Source organism: Colletotrichum chrysophilum, assembly GCF_026319265.1.
Source record: "Colletotrichum chrysophilum strain AFK26 chromosome Unknown scaffold_29, whole genome shotgun sequence".
Classification (NCBI taxonomy): Eukaryota; Fungi; Ascomycota; class Sordariomycetes; order Glomerellales; family Glomerellaceae; genus Colletotrichum; species Colletotrichum chrysophilum.
In genome coordinates, this window is record NW_026517316.1 from 391,817 (window position 1) to 412,379 (window position 20,563).

At 55.7% G+C, this 20,563-nt stretch overlaps 6 protein-coding genes across 6 annotated transcripts; 5 read left to right on the forward strand and 1 right to left on the reverse strand.

Annotated features, from left to right (window-relative positions):
• Positions 1-394: 394 nt before the first annotated feature.
• Positions 395-2,696, forward strand: COL26b_004748 (uncharacterized protein; the record flags this gene model as incomplete). The annotated part of the gene is made up of 3 exons (XM_053177616.1): positions 395-1,408; positions 1,461-1,590; positions 1,873-2,696. 3 exons carry the CDS (start codon positions 395-397, stop codon positions 2,694-2,696), a joined length of 1,968 nt encoding a protein of 655 aa, XP_053038509.1.
• Positions 2,697-3,721: 1,025 nt separating this feature from the next.
• Positions 3,722-4,771, forward strand: COL26b_004749 (uncharacterized protein; the record flags this gene model as incomplete). The annotated part of the gene is made up of 3 exons (XM_053177617.1): positions 3,722-4,035; positions 4,122-4,303; positions 4,392-4,771. The coding sequence occupies 3 exons, from the start codon at positions 3,722-3,724 to the stop codon at positions 4,769-4,771; spliced, it is 876 nt and encodes a 291-aa protein (XP_053038510.1).
• Positions 4,772-4,950: 179 nt separating this feature from the next.
• Positions 4,951-6,539, reverse strand: COL26b_004750 (uncharacterized protein; the record flags this gene model as incomplete). Its single annotated transcript, XM_053177618.1, has 2 exons — positions 4,951-6,090; positions 6,147-6,539. The coding sequence occupies 2 exons, from the start codon at positions 6,537-6,539 to the stop codon at positions 4,951-4,953; spliced, it is 1,533 nt and encodes a 510-aa protein (XP_053038511.1).
• Positions 6,540-7,198: 659 nt separating this feature from the next.
• Positions 7,199-8,564, forward strand: COL26b_004751 (uncharacterized protein; the record flags this gene model as incomplete). The annotated part of the gene is made up of 2 exons (XM_053177619.1): positions 7,199-7,382; positions 7,441-8,564. The coding sequence occupies 2 exons, from the start codon at positions 7,199-7,201 to the stop codon at positions 8,562-8,564; spliced, it is 1,308 nt and encodes a 435-aa protein (XP_053038512.1).
• Positions 8,565-9,494: 930 nt separating this feature from the next.
• COL26b_004752 (uncharacterized protein) lies at positions 9,495-10,608 on the forward strand (the record flags this gene model as incomplete). Its single annotated transcript, XM_053177620.1, has 2 exons — positions 9,495-9,847; positions 9,909-10,608. 2 exons carry the CDS (start codon positions 9,495-9,497, stop codon positions 10,606-10,608), a joined length of 1,053 nt encoding a protein of 350 aa, XP_053038513.1.
• Positions 10,609-16,394: 5,786 nt separating this feature from the next.
• COL26b_004753 (uncharacterized protein) lies at positions 16,395-19,818 on the forward strand (the record flags this gene model as incomplete). The annotated part of the gene is made up of 5 exons (XM_053177621.1): positions 16,395-16,584; positions 16,685-16,830; positions 16,996-17,264; positions 17,314-19,652; positions 19,709-19,818. 5 exons carry the CDS (start codon positions 16,395-16,397, stop codon positions 19,816-19,818), a joined length of 3,054 nt encoding a protein of 1,017 aa, XP_053038514.1.
• Between the last annotated feature and the right edge of the window lie 745 nt (positions 19,819-20,563).

Genomic DNA, 20,563 nt, shown 5'->3' on the forward strand with positions numbered 1-20,563 from the left:
ACCCGCCCTTTTTCACCACAACGACGACCCCGGACCTGTTCTTATTCGCCCTTCTCGCGACCCCCTCCTTCAACCAGGGACTCTCCTGCCTGTCATGTCTATGTGCGACTGTTGAACACGACGACCTGGACTTCTTCAACGCGGCTCCCACCCAGCTGCACAACGACCTTCTCTCTTTTCGCCCACCACAAACTACACCAACAGCCAACCGGTGCTTCGATAAGCGCCAGCGTCGCACAGGGTTTGATCGCTCCAAATTCGCCCATTCGCCCTGCCGCGCCTTGCACGACTCCCATTCGTACTCTGTACGTCCTGTCAAACGGCTGCGGCGGTCGTCACACACCAGATGGTCTCTGCAGTCTGTCAGTAGGTACCGAGACACACCTTGTACACCATGGCTACCTCGACCGGTCTCCCGCGCATGTCCTTCGGGGCCAGCAAGTCACTCGACCTTTCTCTGGACCTGCCCATTGTCCTTTTGCCTCCAACAGACGACCCGCCTTCGCCAATTGACGAGAGCGACGACGAGGATGATCAGAGGACACCCACAACCGCAACGATCCCACAGATTCCTGAGCGAAGCATCCGCCGCGACAACAATGAGTCTCCGACACTCGGCAGCCCCAAGGTCCCGCGCCATCCTATCCCCTCTATGCAATCTGCTTTCAACGAGTCCTTCCTCGAAGTCGCCGATGGCAACCCCGCCGCCAAGCCAAAGTTGAAGACGGCTGACGCAAAGATCCGTCGCGAAGAGCTCATAAGCCAGGAGCGCGAAGATGACCTCCCCGACATGCTCTGGCGTTTCCGTCCTGGCCAGCAGCAGCACGAGCTTCACAAGCTCATGGCTCAAATATCATTTGGCGTCTACTTACTGCTCAATGGCATGGCCAACAGCGCTGCTCAAGTAGTTAGCATTCTCCAGGGACACATCGATGAAGTGGACGAGTTTCTTGAGGTTGTAATGGAGGATTTTGAACAGGCTTCCAAAGACTTGAAGGAGAGGATAGACTACCTGCGCTTGCCGATGGAAAATCTGGAAGTGTTTGAGAAGCTGTTGGAGGACCGTAATTTTCGACTGGAAATTGTCCAAGGGAACGAAAAGATTGAGCACATTGTCGCCCGCACCAACATCCAGCTCGAGCAATACGACAAGGATGTACAGCATGGCTTAGCTGCGACGAAGGAGTTTGCCATTTACCTAGCCCAACAAAACGCCGGCACATGGCGCCAAGATCGACCAGATGTCGTCGACATTTACGCCGCCATGAAGGGCAACACGGAGGGCTGGTATAACGCATTTGTTGAGTTGCAGGCTCAAGGGAAGGAACTGAACGCTCTGGTTATCAGGCTTGGCAAAATGGTGGCGGAGATGAGCAGGAAGGCTGGTGAAGTCAGCAGGAGAACTTGGGTGAGTGACAACGAAACGATTGGGACGAAATTTAGAGCTAACGAGGACGCAGGCGAGCATCCCACCATTCACTTTGCCGATTCAAGGACCTCGAACTGATGAGGCCTCACTCAACTCCCCGCCGGCTTCTCCCCCTTCTCTCAGGAGCGCAAGACGATCAACGCTCCGCGCCAACAGCGTCAGTGGCTCCATGTCCACCGGAAGATCAAGCTCGAATCCAAGTTATTTCGAAATCCCTGTACAAAGGCCGTCTCCAGCGGCTTCGCCAGACCGACAATCCACGCGCACCGCCCAGACATCGCAAACAAATAGGAGCATCCATACTGCTAGAAGTACGCACACTAGCAGAAGCAACCACACGACCAGCAGCTCTCGAACGACCGGCAGCTTCCACACTACTCACAGCAACCATACTGCACCCAGCTCGCATTCGGTTCACAGCTCAGTACATAGCACGCACAAAGTTACACCGAAGCTGACCTTGGAGACGCCTGATGGTCCGTCGGGGTCTTTCGAACCCGAAGAAGTCGAAGTCGCCATTGACGACGCTCCGCTGTATATCCTGCAGCCTCGGACATATACGCCTCAGCCCCCGGAACCTCTACCCTCGCCTATGGTGACTGAGTCGCCCAAACCTGAGCCGCAACGAGAGGCCCCCGTACCAACAAAGAAGACTTCGCTCCGACAACGAGTCTCGCTCAAGACAACGCCTCCGGAGTCCATTCAAATCCCTCCTCCCGCTACAGACCTACACCACTCCCATGCTGAGAGAGAATCGCCCCGGCAATACCAGGCTCCCGATTCAGCGTACGGCTCAGATATCGACCAACGACCGCGCTACCACAACACCAATGAGCTGTCTCCGCAGGTGCAGCAACCGCCAGTCCTGCCCTCTCCTCGGTCTGAGCACCAGTTTTACCGCCCGGTGCAGGCAAGCCCGCATTCTCCTCTGCAGCAAAGGCCCCTTACGGCTGGTGCGCAACCTCGGTCTCCTTATGCTCAATCTGGGTACTATCCCTCCCACCAGAGGAACGCACCCTCCCGCTTGGGTGGCGCAAGTATGTTGAGTACCGTCACGACTATGACTTACGATTCTCAAGCCACGGCTAGCGGTGAAAAGCGACTGAAGAAGAAGCGCAGTGCATTCGGCTGGTTGAAGAAGGCATTCTCTCTCGATGAGGAAGAGCGGATGGCATACGAACAGCGGAGGCAGCAACAAACGCCGAATATGTACTACGATGCCAGAAGCCCCAAGTTCTTGGACGGCAAGAGAGTAACACCGCGCTGAGACGGTGCCTGATGGCCATGTGGCCCGGCCTCACACCGACAACATGGGGCCTGGAGGCTCTCTCCGTCAGCTTGGCACGCTGTGGCCCGGTGCATTTCCTAAACTTGCCCTATTGCGTGTCTTTACCCAGCCTTGGCATAAAGTGCGACATTGATACCCGGGGCGTCCACTGATCATTTACCATTGCATTTATGCGCGTCCATCACACTCGCTACTGCCCCATGCAACCACCTTGTTTGCAAGGAACCATCAGTATCCAGCATTTTCTTTTACATTTCTACATGTATATTGCTTAGGAAAAGGAACTCACAACTTGGGAAGGGAAGCACTGAACACTGTCATCCTGCCAGGTGTTGGGGCGTTTTGCAATAAGGGAGCGAACTGTTTATTTTCTGATGCATTTGAAAAGCCTGGCTACCTTTTTCTTGTGCCCATGATTCGCCCGTAATGTACGATTCGATGAGAATCCGAGAGAACAACGGCCAGAAAATCCTCGGCCCACTATAGATAAAAGATCTTCCGTGGTACGGGTTCTTGATTGACATACGTCTCCGTGCTTGCCTGTTTGGTGCATGTTGCCTGCAGAACCTCGTAAGCCATGCGTTACACGAAAACATGACTGCGTATCCAAAGTGTGGAACAGACAATTCCTGCACGCCTTTCTGCGACTTAGACTAAGAACGACACATTCTTTAATAGGCTAAGGCTCTGGCCCATGGGACCCTTTCGCCTCCATTAACTATAAAAGGCAAATGCAAGTACTCGAGTCGGTACAACTGCTGATTCTCACTTTTCGTCTTCTCATGAGGGCCATGTTTTAGCGGAAAGTAGGACGAAAGTGGACATTGTTTGCATGTGATTTATCGTTGGCGGCATGCCAGTGCAGACAAACATGACTGGGGTGGCGTTGCTATCACAGCACGAGCTTACACCGGATGGTCTTTAAGATCTGCTTCCTCCATTCTCTCGTTCCTATCCCTGAAGGACGAGAACTCTGGCTTGCATCTCTCTCTGTTCGTGATACCATGGCTACAGGCGCAGAAGCAACGAGAGTACCCAAGACCTGGTTCATCACAGGCTGCTCGAGCGGCTTCGGCGAGATCCTCGTCAGGAAACTATGCGCCGAGGGGGAGAACGTCATCGCCACGGGCCGCCAGGCCGACGTCAAGCTCGCGCATCTCCAGGACACGGGCGCGAAGGTCATGGACCTGGACATTTCGGCTTCTGAGGTCGTCATTCGGGAGACGGTCGAGCAGGCGTGGGCGGCGTTCCCCGGCGGCGTCGATGTTGTGGTGAACAATGCGGGATATGTGCTCTCTGGGTTGATTGAAGAGTTGACGTGAGTTTTGTTCTTTCTGTACATGACCTTGGGGCGTGGGGGGAGTTGCAATGGAATGGATGAGGCTGATGAATGAAAGGGAACAGACAAGAACAGATGGAGGAGTGCTTCCGCACGAATTTCCACGGGCCGCTGAACATCGCGCGTGCGTTTCTCCCGTTCCTGAGGGAGAGGGGGACGGGGACGCTGGTGTTTCTCAGCTCGCAGGCCGCGTGGCACGTCGATATCTCTGCTGGGGCGTACTGCGCCAGCAAGTTTGCGTTATCAGGTGCGGACCTTTCCCTTCCTGTATCTCATCAACACTGTTGGAACTCTCTGAGAACATTGTGCTAACCAAGGGGGTAACCCCGAGCTAGCCGCCGTCGAGACACTCGCGCAAGAGCTCGCGATCCTGGCGCCGGGTTTGAAGGTTCTCATGGTCGAGCCGGGGTACTTCCGCACGAGGGTGTTCGTCAAGCTCGCGCACATCCCGCTGCGGATCCCAGAGTTTGCGGGCTTCAATGCGGCTTGTGTGGAGCAGGGAGCCAAGATTTACGGGACGGAGCCCGGGGATCCGGAGAAGGCTGTTGAGCGGATGGTGGAGCTGGTCCGGGGCGAGGGGATGGCTGAGGGGCGGGAGGTGCCGCTGAGGGTTCCGTTGGGGACTGATGGGTGGGGAAGGATCAAGAAGAAGTGTGAGGATATGGTCAAGGTTTGTGAGGATTGGGAGGATGTTGCAAAGAGCACGGATTGGTAGGGCAGTGGATGGGCTATTGCTTTGGTGTTAGTCAAGCTCAGGCCCTTGGAGTTGCATTGCTAATCGATGGTTTTAAATGAGAGCCGTCCACGCTCTTTATATACTGATGAAGTATTAAGAAAAGATCAATGCTGATGAGAGCACAAGCATCTGATTGTTTTCATCTATGGCGAGTCAACTCACTGCCCAGCGCCGTAGCTCTTAACCCTGCTGAAATAAAAGGGCTTATCGTTCTTCAGGGCGAACTCGCCCCAGTCATCCGTTAGCTTGTTATAGCTATAGAAGCCCTTCCAAACGAGCTTCGTGTTCCGCGCCCCCTTACCAGCGTTTCGCGTCGACATATCCATCTTGTACATGTACTTGGGCGCGACTCCCTCCGTCTCGACGAAGAGGTCGCCTTCTGTCTCACCCAGAGGTGCATCAGAATGGTCTAAAGCTGACGACAACCGCCAGCGTCCCTTCAGGGCGTCCTGCATAAGGATAGAAGGGAGATGAGCTGCGTTGCCACCGACGTGCTGCTCCAGGTGGCTTTTGGTCATGTAGTGCACGACGTCGCCCGGCTCGGCGGTGGTGAGTAGGCTTATGACCGTACCGTCGCGGAAGAAGCGTAGGTAGCGGTAATATGTGACGATGTGAACAGGACTGTTCCAGGTGATCTGGTTCGCGTTGGCTCCGCCAGCGCGGATGTAGTTCACCGTGGAGATGTAGCACCCGTTGAAGCGAATGCGAGGTCGGTGCCGCCAAAGCTTCAGCCACGACGAGGAATACAGCTCCGGTAAGAGGACAAGAGTTGTTGCTTCCTTCTCTTCCTCACGATGTTGGTTGAGCTCCTCCATGCTGACAAAGTCTGTGTCTTCAATTTCCTCCGCCGTGCCCAGGGGCTCCCACGAGATGCCCTTCTGCCAGTGGTAATGCATTCCAGCAAAACCGAACTCGGTGCCCATTGCGATGCGACGCCAGATGGACTGCTCCGTGGCGACAATGTAGGCGAAACGCTTGCAAACGAGAGACAGACGCACGTAATCGCCAACATCAAGAACAGCCAGGTCCTTGAAAATGTGGACTAGAATTTCCTCGGGTAGTTCGGCGATGGGGCAAGGAGGCGCCGGGTCTCCCTCCACTGGAGGAGGAGCTGCTGCCACAGAGAGACCTGAGAATCTCGCGATGAGCTCACTCATAGTCTGCTGCTGCGTCTCTGCTGACTTATCGGCCGCACTTGAGGTGGCGGCCGGCGTGGCTGACGTTGCTGTCTGCACAGGCTTCCCCACAGCTGCAGGGAAATGCTTTTTCCTGTAGGCCAAATCCACACGGTTGTCCATCTTGATGGAGGTGTTAGATATAATCACTCACGTATGAGAACCAGGCTGTTACTCACCCGGAAAGCCTTTCGGTAGAGCTTCAAGCTATCGCCCAAATTACCAATTGCCTCCTTCTCCACCGCCTCTTCAAAGTGATCCAAGGCCGAGACCAGCTCCTTCGCCTTTGGTGGTTCCGGCTGATCCAAAGTCCTCCCTGAAGACGGCGGAGGTGCCGGCTCATCGATTGTCAATGCACGGGCATATTCCTCGTCCTCTTCAATCTGGGACTTCTTGTTTGTTGCGGTTCTAGAACTTTCAGGGGCTACAATCGCCTTGGACGATGAGGGCACGGCTTTCTTTGAGTGAGATCCGCGCGGCTCTGGAACCGACTTCTTGGACTGAAGCTCCGTCTTCCATTGTTGACGGAAAGACTCCAGCTCGGAGTCGAGCTTTGGCGGGTTGTCTTCCATGGTAAGGTACTTGTGAGTTGCTCAGGAAAACCTGAGCTCTGGAGCAAATGCTACTTCTATAATAATGTCATGAGGGTCGACTGAAAAATAAAGAAAAAGTTGTGCGATGGAGTTGAGAGTGTGGTCGGCCCAGGTGGTTGACGATGTACCTATTTAAGAAATGAGATGTAGTTGAGGCCGACCACTCATCATCGACTCTGCGTTGTAAGCACGCACGCCGACAACTGGAGTCATCCGGCGTCAGCTCCACCGGGCTGGTGCTTATCGGTGACATTTAGTGCAGGTGTGGAACATCGGAGGCACGACCCGATGTCGAGCCAATCATACCCCATTTTCGGTTAGTGACGTCCTGAGCTCGGCTCGGCCAGGCAAGGTACGTGCCCCAACGCCACCCATCTCATTATCTCCGGCCCAAAATTTTTGGGGAAGAAGGACGATGACGGCCGGACTCTGGCAAACGGGGTAAGGTCCATCTCGCCCATCTCCCCCTGCTCGAGCGAAAAAGCTCACGAAAGCTTGTCTTCCCCTCATCCGTCTTTTCTTCTACGACACGACTCGCAACCCTTTGGCCTTGTACGACGTTACACAGCACTTGCGACCGGATGGGGACTTCCTCTTTCTCCAGCTCCGATCTCTCCGACCATGCAACTTGGTCCGCGATGACTACCATACACCAGGCTACCGGCGGCCAGGACCACGACAGATTCGACCCGGATGACTCCTTCGCCATGGCGCGCATGATTCCAGGCAAGGACAATGGTCCAGGAGGCGGTGACGAGGACATCAGCGCGTCTCAAAAGATGATCTCGGCCATGTCGGGCAGTCTGTTGACGTCGCTTCTCGGTAAGTACAGCTTTTGCATATCGATTCAGTCGCCTTCCGCTAACGCGGCTCACTACAGTTACGCCGCTCGATGTTGTACGAGTTCGATGGCAGTCCCAAACCGTCACCCCGCCTTCGGTAGACTTTTCCAAGCTTGCGATGACGACCAACACCCTGAAGACCTTTAATCGAGAGACGCTCGGAGTTACTGCCTGCTGCAGGGAGGTCTTCTTCATGAATGGCAACTCTGAGCTGTGCATAGCCATGCCTAAAGCGGAGGGCGCCGCGACCGCAGTGGCGGCCGATTGTGCCGTCGAGGAGGTGGAGCGAAAGACAATTAGCTCGACCATGGACGGACTTAGGAAGATTGCGCGCAACGAGGGGTTCACCAGCCTGTGGCGGGGTCTGTCTCCGACGTTACTCATGACGATTCCGGGAAACATCATCTACTTCACCGGCTACGACTACCTGCGATACAACAAGAAGAGCCCGATCGCGCAGAGGCTCAACGACGACACCGCTCCCCTTGTCGCCGGCTCCGGAGCTCGCATCCTTGCCGCCGCCGCCGTCAGCCCGATCGAGCTGTTCCGCACCAGAATGCAAGCCAGCACCGGAAACTCTGCAACAGGCCACCTTGCCAACACGTTCCGAGGCATCAAGGACATGGTCAACGCCAGCGGCTACAGCGCGTTGTGGAGGGGCCTGACCTTGACGTTGTGGAGGGATGTGCCCTTCTCGGGTATCTACTGGTGGGGGTACGAGACGATCCGGGGAAAGCTGACGGACCTGCGCGAGACCCGCCGTGGCCGAACGCTGGACGTCAGGGGTTCTCGGACACAGGCGCGCCGTAGATCGCAAAGCCAGGAGAACCATACGGAAACCTTGACGGATAGCTTCATTGCCGGTGCTGTGTCTGGTGGATTCGCATCGATAGTGACGATGCCGTTCGACGTGGGCAAGACGAGGACTCAAGTCTACCGCGACTCCCCCAACGCTACTAAGATGGCTGCAGCTGAACAAGGCACAATGATTCGCCTGCTCTGGCACATATTTTCGACCGAAGGTATCCAGGGCCTCTGGAAGGGATGGATTCCCCGCACTCTAAAGGTTGCCCCGGCCTGCGCCATCATGATCAGCAGCTACGAAGTCGGCAAGCGAGTGTTCAGGAGCGTTAATGAGAAGTCGAGGCGGGACATGGACTGAAGACACAGCATCACCACTCTTTCCCTTTCAATGCATTGTTGGGCGTTAAAACGGCGGGCTGCTATTAATGAACCGGAAGGAAAAGAATCCGGGCCTGGAGTTGCACGCCAAACGACACGCAGATGTCGTGGTTTGGGTTTATTAGACGTGGGAAAACCAAAAACTTGTACTATGTAGCGAAAGATGTAATGATACCTCCCCCACAACACGACTTTTTTGTCTTTTGATGTGTTTAAGCTTTTGATGCCAAGTTGGACGAGAATTCGCTTGACGAACACCAAGATGACAGGATGCACCGTCCAATGACACCCTCCCGATGCCGCGTCGGACGCCTATGAAGTCACCACTTCGTCCCAAACGACGCCCATCTCAGGGGAACATGCGGGTGCCGCCGAGCCAACCTAAGCTGGGGGCGCTGCAGGGCTGCAGCTCCCACGCAGCTCCCCCGCGCCCCTACTAACCACTAAAACTCGAGGCAGGACGCGCCTGAAAGAGCGGGCCACCGGGGGTTTTCGCGTAAATGACTTCCTTTTTTTTTCTTTGCTCTTACCGGTAGCGCGTCGCCCCACGCGACACTGGACGGTCCGCAGACCGGCACTTTCAGCTTTGGCCAGGCAAAGAATTCTACTACGACGTCCGGCACGCCAACCTCACCTCTTCTTGTCTAGCCGTTCTTCCCCTTCCAATTGACCTCGCCACTATCCATTTCTTCTCTTGTGACCTTCCATCTATGCTCCAACTTTGATTTACGAACCCATTGACGACCAGTTGACGCCTTCACGACCACCCACACATCTCACCACGATTACCCGCCTACGCCTACGCCTGCCCTTCCAGCTGCCAGTTCTAGTCCGCCCTCGCCCAGATCAAGGGGCACTCCACATCACCACTTTCTCCAAAAAGCCGTTCTCCTTCCCCACAAAGACCAAAATGTCGACCCTCAAGCGCAAGGCCGGCACGCTGTCGTCCGCGGACAGCAAGAAACCCAAGCAGGACGGCAGTATCATGTCCTTCTTCGGCGCCCCGAAACCGGTTGCTAAAGGTTCCGCCGCCGCCGCCGATACGCCGGCTCCCAAGTTCGACAAGGTGAAGTGGGTCGCCGGACTGACGGCCGAGCAGAAAGAGCTGCTCCAGCTCGAGATCGACACTTTGCACGAGAGCTGGCTGGCACACCTTAAGGATGAGGTCACGAGCAAGGAGTTCCTCGACCTCAAGAGGTTCTTGAACAGGGAAACTAGTGCAGGAAGGAAGTGGTTTCCTCCAAAGGAGGATGTGTACTCTTGGTCCGTTTCCCGATTCCACTACCCCAGCGCACTCAATACGTGTATGCTAACATAGCTTCAGGTCCCGTCATACCCCCTTCAACAACGTCAAAGTCGTCATCGTCGGCCAAGACCCCTACCACAACCACAACCAAGCCCACGGCCTCGCCTTCTCCGTCCGCCCCCCGACCCCGGCCCCCCCTTCGCTCAAGAACATGTACATTGCCCTCAGGAAGGACTACCCGAGCTTCAGCCCGCCTCCCAAGAACGGCGGCCTGCTGACCCCGTGGGCGGACCGCGGCGTGCTCATGCTCAACACCTGCCTGACGGTCCGCGCGCACGAGGCCAACTCGCACTCGAACCGCGGCTGGGAGCGCTTCACGCAAAAGGTCATTGACCTCGTCGCGCAGAAGCGCTCTCGCGGCGTCGTCTACATGGCGTGGGGCACGCCCGCCGGCAAGCGCGTCGTCAAGATTGACGCCAAGAAGCATCTCATTCTCAAGAGCGTGCATCCCAGCCCGCTGAGTGCGTCGAGGGGCTTCTTCGACTGCGGACACTTCCGCAAGGCCAACGACTGGCTTGTCGAGCGGTACGGCGCTGGCGCCGAGATTGACTGGGACCTGAGCGGGGCCAAGAAGGTTGAGGCCCCGGCCCCGGCCCCGGCCCCGGCGGAGAAGAAGGAGGAGGACGACGATGACGAAGTCGACGAGGACGCCATGGCGGCTATGGCGGCTGCGGCGGAGGCAGAGGCCGAGACGAAGGCCTCGCCCAAGAAGGAGTAATACTATCGAGAAGACGGTCGTTGGGGCGAACTGCATATGTTTGTCCCCGACGACACGCTTGCTATGTCCGGGCCATCTTCTAGGAATGGCCCGGATCATGACTTGTTTTACTAGATGATAAAGCCTGCTGTTGGCATATGAAGAATCACGCATAGATGCATGTCGGGATTGGCTAAGGTACGAGGCGGTGGTGTTCGGATGGCTCAGGAGAAAATCGAAAGAATGCCATGATTGGAAAATTCATTGATACAGGCCTTGTATGCATTTGCATGGTTACCAATAAGCATGCCTCCTCAGCGGACCTTGGAGACAGTTCCATTGTCGTGGTACTGGGTCTATGCCGACGACTGATCCACCACACTGAGCGCTTCTATGCGCAGACGCCAGAAACCATATCTAGGCCCAGTCCGAAGAGCCATATTCTTCATTAGTGTCGCTGCTTGTCCTGACACAGCTTTTACAACGCTCGCTGCCCGAGATATCCAAAGGCAGTGCTACAGCATCCGTACTATGCTAGCCTCTTACGCTTATGAGGCAGTGCCCGGAACTGGGCATATCCGTCACGACGTTTACTCGGGCTCGTAAACTACTGGTTTGCATAGAGCTGGCTTTGTGGTGACCACTGCTAGGTACTTGGAAGAAATTTCTCGCTCTCACTTGCAGTGTGATATTTTTCCGGGCCAGTTGTAAACACTTTCTCATAGTGAGCTTCTGAGTTGACAAAACCGGACGGGCCTCCGGGTTCCCGGGACCCACATCGCGGTCCCGATTCCAGTGCCGCCCGGGCCGGACGCAAGGACGGAAACCTAATGCGACCGATTAGGTACGCAATGCTGGTGCTCAGGCATGTGAAAGTGTCTCGCGGGTTCATCTTAATCGTTTGTCGAGCGATTGGTCAATGTGCGATTTTCCTTGTTCCCTCAGCGAGAGCGCACCTTTTCGCCCTACATTCCGTCGAAATTGTTCTTGCAAGCCAGACGGGTTTGATATTCCAATTACCTTATATTGTGCGTTGCAGAAGTCGAAGCGCGTTCCGCGGGTCACATGCCATCTCACAACCCTGATGAGTCTAAATGACGGACAACTTGCTTATGTCATTTAAACAGGGAATTTAAGGGTCTTGTCACGTTCGGGGAAGCCATTGGGTTGGTTGCAGCGCCATGCCACCGGGACTTTATGCCGGTAAGTCAAACAAGAGACATGCAGCAGTAATTGGCATGCTGAGATTCGGGTGGTGCAGTGGCAGCCGCTGGCGTAGCGGTCGAAGGGTTCATGTTCGCCGCAGCCTTGGAGGGCAAGCTGGAGGATTGGCGACGTTTCTGTGTAAGACACCGGCGGCTCGTCTCCCCAATTAGAGCCGAGACCCATGGAAGACATCGTCCGATAATTGAGTTGGTCATTCGGTGGGGTATGGACAGACATTTCTGACGTTGATCGATCGGTAGTGTAGCCAGCTTTTTTTTTTTTTTTTTTTTTTTTTTTGGTAATCCAGACAAACCAGGAAGAAGTTTCGCATCTGATCTGGCCAGTCAAGACGCCGGGATCAGACGCGCAGAGGCAAGCAGGTCCTTGAGCCCCCAAGCCCCCCTTGGAGGTGCGTTCATGCGGCCCTGGCACGACCGATTTGAATGTGCGAGAGGAGGCACAGAAAAACAATGGGAGGCTCGAGCGCCGTCGCATTCGCCGATGAATGGTTTGAGGGAGCCCATGGCACCTCGGAGTGCCAATCCGTGGCATCTGCCAGCTCGCTTCCGTGTCGTATCCTGTCAGTGGCATCATGGTGATCTGTCACCCTCAGCGGTACCGATTGTACATCCGCCGAGGAGAAGTCTCCGGACGGAGAAAAGAGCGGTAGCGAGATTTCATCGGCGCGACATCTACTGGGGCCTAGAGGGTCAGTGACGCGCACGATGAGCCGAAATGCAAGTAACCAGAGAGCTGCTGCCCGTCAAGCCTGACAGCACTTTGTGGTGGGTGCCAGCACACGCCGATCAAGCGCACAGAACACAGCCAATGACTTGTTCCATCGGGGTGCTCGGCTCTGAGGATGTGAAGAAAGCCGGCTGTGAATGGTGGATGGGAGTATCGACGAGGATGTGCTGGCAACGGCCAGCTCATGCACGGCGAAGCGACTTCCCTCACCCAGGAGAATTGTCGTCCTATTGTTGGCAAATCCCGGTGTGCTGGGAGCTGGCGAGTCGCTTTAGATTGGGTGTCAGAGGCAGATTGTTCTGAGTAAGAAGGCTCCTCAGGGCGGCCGAAGTGGCGTCCTGCCCGGACCGTTGGCGGCGCTGAGTTGGGGGTTTCCAACATCGCTCTCGGGCCATTGAGGCGGCACGGCGGTGCCCCAGACTCATGGGTTCTTTCTCGGATGTCGCTTCGAGTCTTGCTATTTCTTTCTGGGACAATTGGATTCCTCCAAGGTCGTTGACATGAGCATGTTGCCGCGTCCTGTGGCTTGCCGGGGAGTGGGGCAGACGGGCGGGCGCCGGAAGCCAAAGTAACCTGGCGGCAGGTTCACATTCGAGACGCGTCTCGTCGTGTTAGTGGTCATCATGCTATGCCTTGTGCTTTCCCAGCTGAGGATGCTGCGAGACATGAGCTCAATGAGGGTGCTACAAAAATGCGGCAGAATTTACGCCGTGATAAGTCCGTACCTGGGTATGTCGGATGTTCCTGATATGAACACAGGCCGCGGGGAATGGACCGGAGGCGATTATGTACAGCGACCGTGGAAGATGAAGCGATGTCAATGGAACGATAGACTGGACCTGTTGAGGTCGTGTTAGTGTTGGACCGAGCACCGAAAGCGAAAACACTGAGGGGCGACGTGAGGCATCGCGCTTTCCTTTGGGCTGAGCTGCAGGCGGCGAGACAAAATCATGGTCGTGTGTACACCCTCCAAGCCCAAGGTATTATGCACAGCTGCAAGGTGATGTGTACTTGGATGGTGATGAAGAGGGCGGTTTTGTTGCTTTGCATCTCGGGATCGCAACGCTGCTGGATCTTGGTGGGAAGTGAGGGACGAGTCAACGAAGGTCCGAAACGAGCCAGGGTCCACCCCCACTGCCAATTGGATAGCTAGCAATGCTCCTCCTGGCGGCAGGGCCGCTGGGTGGGTTAGAATGAGGTAAGGGCCCAGAGATGATGAGCGGCAGCGACAGGACCACAATGCACCACTTGAGAAGTAGGAGGAGACGGCGGTGGTGGTGTGGTGGATTGTGGTGCTGGGTGTGGTACCGTGGTGCCTTACGGGGAAGGAAGGGGGGCAGGCCGGACCAACAGGGTGCCCTGCTCTCAATGGCTGAACATTTTGATGGTGGATGATGAAATGAATGAAGACAACCTTAGTCCTGAGCCTGGACTGGACCGCACCGCCTTCCATCTCATTAATTGCAATTCTTGCTGCTCCCGACTTGTATCCCTCTGCTCCCTTCCAGATGCAACGGCCGGAGCAAAACAGCCCGTAAGACTTGGACAAGAGACGCGAAAGACTCGTTCAGATTCAAGTTCAGCCCAACACCCAGCGCCGACCGGAACTAGCGGGTACAGGGGCTCAAATAAGGTGCACTGGACAGATGGGATGTCCACGCTTGCCCATACCAAGCACCGCGCATCAGAGACAGCTTGTCTCAAGCCATCCATGATCAATAGCAAATGGACTTCACCTCACCTCGTCTCGTCTCGTGTATACATAGTAAAGTCAGAGGAATGCTATGTACCTCATCTCTGGGAGCCGAGGAGCTGAACAAGTTCAAGTCCGACTCAACGAGATGGATGGCCAAAGTAGAGATACAGATCCAGATACCCGACGTGCTCTTGACGCATCGCCTGGTGCCCAAGTGGTGATGGGTGTTAACCTTCTTTAACCTTGTCGATGACAGCATGCCCACGCGAGATGAAGGAGTCTGCATTCCCGTCGTCTCTTTGAGTGGTTGATAAGCACCTACTGGCTCCCTCTCTGCTCGTCCAGTGTGGCCGCCGAGGCTGGTACTGACGCCGGAACTGCTCCATCGTCTCTTTCGTCTGAGGTTTTCCTTGCCGGGGCATTGGCATTGCATCTGCATTACACACACCTTCTTATCCCGGATGCATGGAAGTAACTCATGTTGAGACTTGCGCGGCCGGCCCTGTTCTGGATTCTGGATTCTGGATTCTGGATTCTCTGCCGAGTCGTCATTGCCATCAACACCACCCGTCCGCCTCTTGTGAGTCGTCCGGGCGCGGCAACGCTCCCACCGTCTTCTACGCCCATACTAACATCGTCGCCTGAGATCTTAGTCTGCACCTTGCAGCCCCAAATTCTTTAGCTCCCCCACTACTCACGAGCACCTTCCTTGCCTGCTTCTCCGCCCAGCTGCACATCGGACTCCATCGACTGGTCGAGATTGCAGCGAGCGTGCGGTACGGAATAAGTGTACGGTGCGGTGCGGTGCGGTACAGAGCGGTACGGTGCCTGACTTGGTTACCTGCCCAAGGTCAAGGTCGAGGTCTCGAGAGATCACCCGCACCTCAACTTGCAAGCCTCGTTCCATCAGCGGCGGGCGGTCTGGTGGCCCTGTAGGCTGTGGCACTCAGCCAGGGTCCTCTATCCAGCGATTTAATTTCATTTCAGGGCCTGCCTACCCCTCCTCCTACCACCATTATGTGTTGTGCCTGATCCTTAGGTGCCACTAGCATCACCCGAGAACCTGCCCTCGGTCGAGAGGTCAAACAACGGGCCAGAGAACTTGCGAGCCTACCATACGCCGCCAAAAGCCCCTCAAAAAAGATCACAGTGGAGGCTGCTGCTGCTGTTGTTGTTGCTGCTGCCGCCGCCTTTTGCTGCACACCACCGCTGCAGTCACCACTTGCACGCAGCACTGCTGCACCTCTGCACGGAGCACAGAGTCCCACGACCCACACCCGCGACCCACGGACTGGAAGCCTCCCCTAAACCGCTGCATTGCCGCTATCCCCTATTCGGCTGCCACCTCAGGGTCGCCCCCAGGTACCCGTCTGCTGTGACCGTCACACAAAAGATACTTCAGTCCACAGAGACGCAGACAGGGGAGCCATATCAAAAACAGAAGGAAAAAAATACAGCAAGCAAAAGCAAAGAGGAAAAAAAAAAAAGAGACAAGCACCAGCAGGAAGAGCGCGGGAGCCAAGCATCCAGGGGACCCCCCCAAATATTACCATTTCCCGCTTTCTCCAATTAATAGCCCGCCGCTTGTTCGCCCGCCCCTGAACCCAAGAAAGAGAGAGAGAGAGAGAAAGAGAGTGAAGCTGCCTCTTTCTTTCGGTTCTTGCCCAAGCAGTCCGGCAGCCAACACCACAACCACACCTTTTTCCTTTCTCCTCCTCTCGCTTTCCCTTGCTGGAGATTACTTTCGTTTCTTAGAATCTCGGTTCTTTCCCCATATACCCTCGAATCTCTTTCTGTATTCCCTTTCGCCGCAATCTCCTAGCGGAGTGTCTGCGTGGGGAACTGCTACAACGCCGTATTATTGACTTTCGACAAACGCGCAACACCGTCCTCCGTCGACGATACCTACTCCTCCTCGCCCCCCTATCGCGCATCTTTCGCGACTCCCCCACCAATTCCCACTACCCGAGGCGAGGCAAATCCGCAACCTTGATCATCTTGGCTCCCCGTGTCTCAGATCCCTTTAACGATCTCCGACCCCTCGTCGATGCAGCAGCCACGACGACTGTCGACCTCTCCGTCCGCTCTTCGAATGCCGCGCGCCTCCCCCCGCTTCAACAAACAGTCGTCTTCTTGAAGGCGATTCCTCACCGCAAAAATGCCTAGCCTGTTTTCCCGCCTCAAGGGCAAGGACGGTGCGACCAAGAAGAAGAAGGGCGCGAACTTCGATGCTGCCGACCATCTCCCCGCGAAGCCACGATGGGACGACGCTTATACACGAAAGACGGTCGAACCCGAGGAGATTCAGGACCTGATCAGACGCTGCACTGAGGAGCTCAAGGCTCGAGGTACGACCTTCTTGCATATCTTGCATGTGCACGCATCAATCTTTGTGCCCAATGCGACCTATCGCGACTGCAAAACTGACATGCTTCCGTCCGTCTCTAGCCCTGGACCACCCTTTCCTGCTCCTTCCATTCCGTCCCACCTCGGACCCTAGTGCTGTCCGTACCTTCATCCGCCATTTCTTCGATGGCAATCAACCGCTTCGCGGCGAGTTCTTGTCGCAAGAGCTTCGCATGACCGAACCCATGGTATGTGTCTTGAGAATGAGGTCCCTTGGGTCGTGCTAACACCATCGAGGTCATCGCCGGCGTTGTAAAATGGTGTTGGAGCAGATTGCCGGGGGGTGTTGTTGGTTGGGATGCGTATGAATTGTTCAAAGTTGGCGAGCAAGGTAAGTCGCACACAAGGATCAGCCACCCCGTGCCATACGACAGTGGCTCATGCGCCTTCCAGATTCGAACATGGCGAGAGACTCGTTCAAGACATTCATCCCCCTCAGTGTCGACAACGGCGCCCGATCATGTATCATTTTCGACTTCTTCGACCTTCTTTCCGCGATTGCAGCTCATGGAAAGATGAACGGTTTGGGTGGCCGCAAGCTCTCTCGTATGGGTGCATGGTGGGCGTTTGAGCACAAAGATACGGGCAGCGGCTTTGAGGGTGGCTATAAGTCATGGGCGAGGTGAGTATAAAATTTGCAATTGCGAATCGTCAGCGCTAACACGCTGCAGCGCCGCCGATGCTACGAGCCATCTGTTCTTCGCATACCTCAGGTCGCTAGCTCCCCAGAAGCCTTCCCAAGGCAGCATCTCCATGTTGCCCATGTCACTACAGAAGCTCTTGCAGGAAACCGAGTACCCCCCTCAGAAGCCCTCGCTGATGCAGTCCTCCACCTACAAGGTGGTCATGATTGTCGACGCAGTTTCCCCTACGCCTTTCGCCCTTTTGAGGAGGGCAAACCATTTCCAGTATCGTGACGAAGATCGAGCTCTGCGAGAGTTTTCCGAGTACGAGGATCCCGTCAAGGCCCTTACCGAAGAGTGCCGCCGTGTCTTGAAGGCGATTTCTTCGGCCAACCAGTCCCAAGTGTCTAGCTCCAAGCACTCCACCAGCTTGCGCGATGCCTCCTGGTCACGTTTCGAAGACATTGGCTTTACCAGTGCTCTTGAGGATGAGGACGATGACGAGGAAGCCGCCGCCGCCGCTCGCAAGCCGCAGGGCTTGAGGACGACACCGGCAGCTGGAAACGTTGGTCTTGGCCGACCAACCACACCGTCTTGGGCAGACTTCCTGTCATCGGGCTTCGTTGATGACAACCCGAACAACCCGAACATGCTTTTGCCGCCCGATAAGGTGCTGCCGCCAATTGAGACAGCTGTCCGCCAACGAAGTTCTCAATCCCACAACCCTAGACTCGAATCGGATCGTCTGGAGCCCGGTGAATTGGCAAGCATAGCACGTTTCGACCTGGATGAAGCGTTCTGGTGGGTCTGGATGAGCAGTCTTGCTCCTGAGGAGACACCGGAAAGAAAGTCAGCCTTCGGCCGCTGTGCCGTCATCGAGACCGCCATTCGGTCTGGAAGATGGCTTGTCATGGAAGAGATGGTGGCCGGAGCTGCCCCTGAACCTCAAGAAGGCGCCTACATTGCCGAAAAGAAGGGCTTTTTCAGCTGGACCAGACGTAACAAGGGCGTCAACCGCCGCAAGTCGACTGGAAAGCACGCCTTGGAGAAGGGGAGCAAGAAGGAGGACCCAAATGTCAGCAAGTCGAGCATTGGTCCAGATCAACAAGCTCGCATCCAGGCAGCTGCCGCACAGCTCCAGGCGCGTCAGCAACAGGAGCAACAACTGAAGCAGCAGCAAATACTCGCAGCACGCCGAGGACGCAATGATGCATCGGCCATGGAGAAGACTACTAGCGTGATGACTCTCCAGCCCGATATCATGAAGCAAGCTTCTCCGGCAATGAAGTGGGCAAACAAATACGACAAGGAGGCGATTCGGGAGGCCTATCTCGCAAACAACACTGCTGGTCGCGGTATCGGAGTTTCCACAATGCAGAGAAATGGAAGCCACGGCCAAAACGAGTACACGAACGGCCATGCCAATGGTGACGATCTTCGCCCTGAAGTTCCGGAAAAGTCACCTTCTTTACAACCTCAGCCTTCGCCATTGACCATGAACTCGCCAGGCATCCCCCGAACACCCTCGCCGCTGCCATCCCAACACAACGACGAACCGCCCGCGCCCATCGAGAGGGATACTGAGACACCGAGTGGTCTCCAGCCCGCCGAACGATTCGACTCAGGCGGACGAAGCTCGCCGATGCCCCCGCCGAAGGACTCTTTCGACCAGGGCCGCGAAAACATGTTCACGCCGGAACCGGACACCAGCCCCAAGGACAAGAAGCAGAAGAAGCTTCACAAGGAAAAGACTGGCGGTGGCGGCCTGCGAAAGCTGTTTGGTCGTAACAAGAACCGGAACTCCAAGCTCCCTGAGAACGCCGCCGCGGATGTGAACGGTATGCTTCAGCGCGAAACAGCAACTCCCGAACCGCCAAGACACGCTCCGTCTCCCGTTCCCCAGCCCACTGCCACTGAGTCCAACCTTCCCACACCAACACCTATCGAGGCTTACGCCACGCCGATGGAGGCGCCCCAGCCAGCCCCTGTTGAGACCCAAGCTCACGAGCCGCAGTATGAGCCGTCGGTTGATGAATCGCTCTCTCGCATCGATACCGAGGACGCCAACGAGGCTCACACCGAATTTTCCCGTTTCGATCAGGGTCCCCTCCAGGAGCAGCCCGCGTTCGTGCCCGACGATTCCGACGATGATGACGCGGCTCCTCCCCCCATCGCGAGACACAAGACGCCCGAGCCGCCCGCGAAGATGTCCCCCGTCTCACCCGTGTCCCCGACTGATGGGTCCCGAAGCCCCCAGGCGCAGGATCGATGGGCGCAAATCCGCAAGAATGCTGCAGAGCGTGCGGCCCAGCGCCAGAGCGAAGAGCAGAGTCGGGGTGGATACAGCAAGACCACTGATGGTGACGACGACACCAGCGGAGAAGAGAGTAAGTGCAATCATGTTACCGGGTATCCAATCACCAGCCAACTGACACTGTTGCAGCAATCGAGTCTCGCGTCGCACGCATCAAGGCACGGGTTGCGGAGCTCACGGGCAACATGGAGAACTCCACCGCCCCGGGCGCACGCACACCTCCTCCCATCCGCCGATAGATTGACGGGCCGATATGAGGCCGAACGATTTGATTTTCAGTTTACTGCGATTCTTTGAATGACTCCCGCATCGCCACCTCCATCACGAGAAAAGCACCATTTCTTCCGGTCTCTAATTCTTCGAGATGAAAACGGATGTCTCCGGCTTCACCGGGTCCCTGGCCGGATCTAGGCTTCTCAGTAATTAGTCGCTAATACCTTGTCTGCTGTTTCTTCTTTTTTACGTTGCGGGCTGTTACACACAGAAGATGATACCACTAGAACAGCAAGCCGGTACGCACAATTTTCAATGGCAGTTTTTCAACTTTTTCTATTTCAACTTCTCCGCATTGGCGGCTAGAAATTGAGAGTCCGGAGGGGAACGGAGCGTTGTCGAATGACGTGGGGGAATCAGTTCGATGCAGTCGCAATTCATTTTTGTCTTCCTCCATTAATGAAGCTAGTTTTGTGTGCCAAAAGAAAAGCGCGAGTGAATTCCGTCATCAGAATATTAAAAATCTACCCTTGATGTACACAACACAACATTTTTCGTCCGAGTAGCACACGTGTGACAGTATGTATATAGGCCCTACTTCATGATATGTAGAGACAGCCTCTGCAACTCGGCTTGCGTGCTCAGTTCTAGTCAGAACAAATGTCCATGTCACCCATCGACCTGACTCTTCACTCCTTCCCACTCAACTAAAGGCTTTCTACGATAGACCGCCCATCTTTCCTGGGCTACAGCAACTACTTTGACTATGCC